This window comes from Sinocyclocheilus rhinocerous, unplaced genomic scaffold, assembly GCF_001515625.1.
Source record: "Sinocyclocheilus rhinocerous isolate Xijiao unplaced genomic scaffold, SAMN03320098_v1.1 scaffold111, whole genome shotgun sequence".
In the NCBI taxonomy this organism is placed as follows: domain Eukaryota; kingdom Metazoa; phylum Chordata; class Actinopteri; order Cypriniformes; family Cyprinidae; genus Sinocyclocheilus; species Sinocyclocheilus rhinocerous.
Genome location: NW_015642811.1, coordinates 1,594,596 through 1,601,017, shown reverse-complemented (window position 1 = coordinate 1,601,017; position 6,422 = coordinate 1,594,596). Strand labels below are relative to the sequence as shown.

The window sequence follows — 6,422 nt, the reverse complement described above, 5'->3', positions numbered from 1 at the left end:
CCAAAATTTTTTTTTTTTTTTTTTTTTTTTTTTTGCATATCATATTTGATATAACTAGCTTTTATGGCTATACAGTATGATATAAGAGTATGGAGATCATAATCATAAAGAACAACTCAGTTTTATTCAGACCTATGAAACGGGGTAAAATATATGCAAATTGGTGCAGATATTAATATAATAAATACAAATTCTCATAGCTTGTGGGGGGCAAAACATGCAATGTAATACAATGATGGTTGAAAAGACAAAGATATAGAAGTTATGGAAACTTATGGAGCTGGATCTAGGCTTCAAGATATCTATTTTGGGTCTGGTCTTGCAACGTATTTAAATCTTCAGCATGAAAAGCCATGATCTTTACCAACTAGGCTGCACTACTTTTGAGAGTGTCTCTTTGAAGTGAGCTGAGGTAGTGCAGTTCTGCAGGGATCCTTTCATGCAAGTGTCTCAGGAGCCCTACTGCGATTCTCTTCTTTTCTCTCTCTACCTTGTTGCTCAAAGCTCTTTTTCTCGGTAACAACCCGCAGGGCCTGACACGGCTAGCATTTGTCGTTTTTAAAGCATGTTTGTTTTAAAAGACCAAGTACCACCCGTCTGCAGAAATCTCTTTTGTTTGGATAGTGAAGAAGTCGTCGAGTCTAATACCTGCAGGACTTGTGTTGGCTTATATTAGCGTAAATGCACTGTTCCCCCCTGCTGAAATGCAGTTCTTTTGTTTCAGCGTACTAAACAATTCTCTTCCCCCTGAGGCTGATGGTACAGAGTCAGATATGTGCATGGCCAGTCAACCTGCCTTTTGTTTTTATAGTTTCTCTCAAGTCATAATTCGAGTTTGAAATAAGCCACGTGAAGCAGTAGCAATGTTTTGAAGCAAAAGCAATGTCTTCAAAAATGTAAGATCATTGATATCACATTGGACATTTATAGATTTTTCCCTTTTCTCTTCTCTGTTTTCCTGTATTTTTCCTATTCCTTTTTTCTGTTTTCTTTATTTTCCTTGCCTCCTTCCTTCCAAATATTTTCTACAGATATTTTGTTTCAATTTGCATGCCAAACCCTATTCAAAATGTACTATGACCGTACCATGATAAAATGACGTCATACCGTATATTTTGGTGTATAGCATGACAGTGAATGATTTTCACATTGATGTACCATGGTATTTACATGTATCATTTCAAAGAATAGTTGGCACAAATAATACCATGACACGTGGCACTCATTTGATGGTGTCATGTGCGCATTGCTTTTTCAAAATGCTTTCTACAATACACTCAACTTCATTTAGTGCTCTTTTATTCTCCATTTGTTTCATAATACACACATTGCTTATTCTGTATAACTCCTTCTCTCACCAGTGTCTGGTCCTTAAACACTTGGTCAGGCCAGTGTCCACTCGTATTACAATTAGCAAAGCCCTCAGCGCCCGAATCTGTTGACCGGAGCAAAGACGCGAGAATAATTTGCTGCTGTCAAGCCTGCAGCGGTGGCTGTGTCTCCATATCCCAGCAGACACAGTTTAGCAGCCAGCAATTCATCCTCTGCCCCTTTACTATCACTGGCTTGTCTCACTAGTCTTTATATTGGCTAGTAGATAATGAAGTTATTTGCCTAATTATTTGTCTTACAGCACCTTGGATTTGTGCTTTTTAATTAGATATAGTTAAACTGTTTATTGGCTAGTCATACTCCCTACCCTTCAAGCTCATGCCTTAGATTTGGTGTATTAAATCTGCTACATTGTTGGATGATTACCATATGGATAAGCATTCACATAAGAGTTTTGCCTTACAGTGAATGTATTTTTAATTACTTATTTTGGATCAGCACTCTTACATCACTCAAAAATCCCTTTCTTATTTTCTACTTTGCTTAACATGTTTGCCTCTGCAGAATATTTGGAAAATATAAATAGGATTTTTTGAATTCCATCTGTATTTTAGGAATTAAATAATAAATATTAGGCCTATATAGATATTATAATAAATTAGTACCATTTTCTATTCAAAGTATATAAATATATAGTGGCTTAAACCAGTTTCTATATATCTGATTGACTTGCAGTGGCAGACATGCAGGGTAAAGATGGTAATTTCTGTTCTGTTCTGTCTGTAACTCTCTTCACTCCACCCAACAGTCATGCAGCTGAAGTTGAGGATGGTAGTTTTGCGGAGGAGGACTGGTAAGGACCAACACCATTGGCTGTTTGTTTTATGCTTCTGTGATGTGTTCTTGCCATGACGCCTTGTGAGAAATGTGGTTTGAGCCCTTTTCTTGTGATGTGGTTGTGTTTAGTGGACACCTAAACTGGTGTGAAGGCAGATGAATGTTGACTGTGAATTAATGATGAGCCGTTGTCTTCTGTGCTGTGCTTGTTTGATTAAATCTGATTAATCTCTTTCCGTCTGTTGTTTTGGGCTGTACTGTATGGAACAGCATCAGGTGTTCATTTATGTTGTAGAGAGAGGCCAAGATGCAGTTTCCCTTTGATTTCTCAGCACCAACTTGTTTACTGTATATTAAAGTAATTTTCATATAATTTAGCACAATTTAGCAGACTATTTCAGATTTCAGTCTACTACTAGTTGCAGGGCAAGTCCCTCTTTGTAACCTGAAGTTAAAAGTTTGATTAAAGGACACTGTGGTGATTCAAGTAGATTTGTGATCAGTCTCCAACTCATGAGTCAGCTTTGCATGGGATTGAATTTACAGGCTTTGAGCAGCCCAGATCCTGAACCATAAGGCTACAACACCATCTATGCCATGTCATGACACACTTTACTATTTGTAATTAGAACAGCCAAACTCAAGACACATACATTTTTGACAACACTGATAAAATATGAATGAAGCACCAACTTGAAAGTTTAACTTCCCAATTGGATATTATTGAAATATTTCTGAGAGTAGTGGAGATGTTCTCCCCAGAGTATATGAGAAGTAGAAACTGAAGTAGAAAGTACTACTTAGAAAAGTAGAAACTGATATCTGGGTGAATCTGTCTGGATCAAATTTCACTCCAAATAAGAAGCTAATTGAAATAAAATAGAAGCTAACAGATGCTAATTATAATTCATTGTACTGCAGTACTGTTTTACTGAAATATTATAAAATTATTGCAGTGAGTAATGTAGTAATGAGTAGTGTCAGTTCCTTGTGAGATCTGCTGAATATATATGTAAAATATGTGAATTATTAACTTTTTTATTACGTTGTTGTTGTTGTTGTTGTTGTTTTTCTAGCAGTGGTTTGTTGGGCTGTTTCTCTTTTTCTTGATTCTTTATGCTCAGAAAAGTTTTAAAAAATCTCCTTTTAAAATTACATTATTGCCAAAGGAGCTCCATTATTAATGAAATCAATCTTTCACATGGACCCCATGAGTACAGACGTGGTCTCAATTTGCACTTTGTGAAGAGGGGCTCTCTAGAGGTCTCTGGTGTCTCTAGATGAGCAGGATTCCTGTGGAGAGAATGGAGAGTCTCAGTGGTGTCCATTAGATTGAATATCTTCATACCTCTAATACATTTAATAAGCTCATCTGATATTGATAGTAAAATCTATCTTTAATAAGTCTGTCAGGTTTATTTAATAAGGCCAAGTAAGGATTTTGTTAAACTCAAAATATAACTTAATTCAGAATATTGGTTCCACAAATTGGAAATGGGTTTTTGTAAAATTAATTTAAACTCTGAATTTTAACCCCGATACTTTCTATCCTAAAATTGAGTGAAACTCAAAATTATACATGTGGAAGTTACCCAAAAGAATCTCTTAGTCAAAGACGTAGTTCACCCAAAATGAAAAATGTCACCTTTATGTCGTTCCAAACCTGTAGAACTTATGGAGCATGAAAGATTCAATTCAATTAAATTCAAGTTTGTTTGTATAGCGCTTTTCACGATGCAAATTGTTGCAAAACAGCTTTACAGAAAATTAAGTTTCTACAATATATAAAATTTTAAATTTTAAAATTAAATGTCAAATTAATGTACATATGGCATAAATGTACGGTAAAATTCAGTTAATGACATAATCAAACAGACGATGAACACTATTAATAGCAATAATTATATGTTGCAATCAAACTTATAGCAAAATGTGGTAGTTCTGTATAAATACACAAAATAATGTTCTTTTTAGCAGCATCATATGACCCCTTTAATAGGTAGCCAGTGCAGAGACTGTAAATTTGGGGTAATATGATCATATTTTCTTGACCTCTTAGGGACTTTAGCAGCTGCATTTTGGACTACATGTAGCTTGTTTATTGAAGATGCAGGACAACCACCTAGCAGTGCATTACAATAGTCCAGTCTAGAGGTCATGAATGCATGAACTAGCTTTTCTGCATCAGAAACAGGTAACATGTTTCATAGCTTGGCAATGTTTCTAAGATGGAAGAATGCTGTTTTTGTAACATGTGAAATATGATTTTCAAGATTCTGTGTACTGTTTTTTTAGTCCAATAAGTAATATTTCTGTCTTATCCGAATTAATAATAATAATAATAATAATAATTAATAAGATGATGGACCCCATTGATTTTCATTGTATGGACTCTTGACAAAAAACACTTTTTTGCCTCCTTATCTTTAAATATCTTTTGTGTTTGCAGAAGTCATACACGAATTGAAGGTGAAATTTTTCATTTTTGTGTAAATCATCCCTGTGAATATTACTGAGCAGTACATGAATGCTATGTTAACTGCAAGAAATGATGGGGAGTCTTAATGCAGATGGTTTAAGAAAACTTAGGTTTTGCAAATTTATATGAATTGCACGCTATGCAGTTTTGATTAAAACATTCCTTTTTGGAGTGTAAGCAGAAGTTGCGTGTATCAAGCAAGAATAAAAGCATACATAATGATTGCCGGAAGGACTGGGTTGCATGTTGCGGCAAAATATGAGAACTATTGTATGTTATTTCCAGATAAAAGCTTTCTGAAAATATCATTAACGAATGCACTGAAAAATATATGCAGTTGCTGTCTTTGTCTGAGCTGTGAGCATTGAGTCCTCAGGACAGGATTGTAACTTCATTTGAGCAGTGGAGCTTCATGTGCAGGGGACAATGGAAACGTGTGTGTGCGTGTCTCTTGCGGGAGTTGTGTAAGCAACACACTGACATATGCCTCCTGCCCCTCCACCTCTGCTGTTTACTCCGTTTAATCCCTTTCATAAACACGCACACATTTAAACAATGGCGAACTGCTTACCTCTCAGTGGAGCTGTAATAGGATATGCTGCAATGGCCAGTGTGGTGTGCGTGATAGAGAGAGAAATAACGTGTTTGTCTGTTATAGACCATTATAGTTCAATACTGCAGTAGATTGTGGGAGGGATATGAATGAATGAGCAAAATCGGGCCATTAAGGTCAGATAACTACAGTGCCGCATTCTGTTTCCATGGAGATGATTGCCCCGCTGTGCTTTCGATCACCAATAACAGGCTGTGTTCAGAATGGAATACTAGCGTGCTGCTTACTGAGCAGTATACACTGAATACTGCTTACTGTTTCTATAAATAGCATGTGAAGCATTATGCAGCGTTAACAACCTCATTGTCACATGACCTTATTGCATACACATTTAACTCAGCCAGAGGTCCCTCGGAAATAAATTTGTGTTTTGTTTTGTTTTTAAAGATGTAAAAAATTGCATTTAGTTAATTTTTATTGCAGTTCATTCAGATTCACTACCGTTCAAAAGTGTGAGGTCGGTAAGATTTTTTAAAAATGTTTTTAAATGGTCTCTTATGCTCATCAAGGCTGCAAAAAAATTAATAAATAACTTTTTTTATATTTTAAAATGCCGTTTATTACTGTGAAAACAAAGCTGAATTTTCAACAGTCATTACTCCAGTCTTTAGAGTCACATGGTCCTTCAGAAATCATTCTAATATGCTTTTTTTATTATTATTATTAACATTGATGAAAAAAGTTGTTGCTTAATATTTTTGTAGAAATACTCAAAATAGTTTTAAATAGAAATCATTTGTAACATTACTTTTGATCAGTTCAATGCATCCTTGTTGAACAAAAGTAAGAATTTCTTAACCAAAAAAACAGTTCTAATATGAAAAGCTGTAAAGATGTGCATTTATTTATTGATGATAATTGGTAAATCTGCTGTATCATTATATTTGTGTGTAAATGCAAGCTAGCATTTGCTTAAAGTGCTCTGTCAGCACGGCAGCAGTGATCCGAGTGTTGATGTTGCATGATACACTGCTTTTTTGCACTAATGTTCGACCAGTGCATTTGAACGTGTTTAGAAACTTGTATCTTTGTGTGTTTATGTGTGTGTGAGTGAGAGGAGCATGTCTGCACGTATGCCTGCACGTATTGAGGTGCTGAGAGACAGGAAATTGGATTTTGCTGGTGCCGGCACGGTTTCATAATGCGCTCCTCTTAGTGTGA

General features: G+C 35.6%; 1 protein-coding gene across 10 annotated transcripts in view; it reads left to right on the top strand.

Moving 5' to 3' along the window:
- Positions 1–6,422, top strand: part of atp8a1 (ATPase phospholipid transporting 8A1) — a 170,256-nt gene that overhangs the window by 91,570 nt on the left and 72,264 nt on the right. For 8 of the 10 annotated variants that reach the window (XR_001641819.1, XM_016573661.1, XM_016573658.1 and 5 more), the window contains one exon: positions 2,141–2,185. The exons of the other annotated variants lie outside the window; for them this stretch is intronic. Coding sequence is in view for 7 of the 8 variants with exons in the window: in XM_016573661.1 (XP_016429147.1) it covers positions 2,141–2,185 (45 nt within the window). In the remaining variant the exon portion in view is untranslated. The remainder of the gene's footprint in view (positions 1–2,140; positions 2,186–6,422) is intronic. 10 annotated transcript variants of the gene reach the window in all.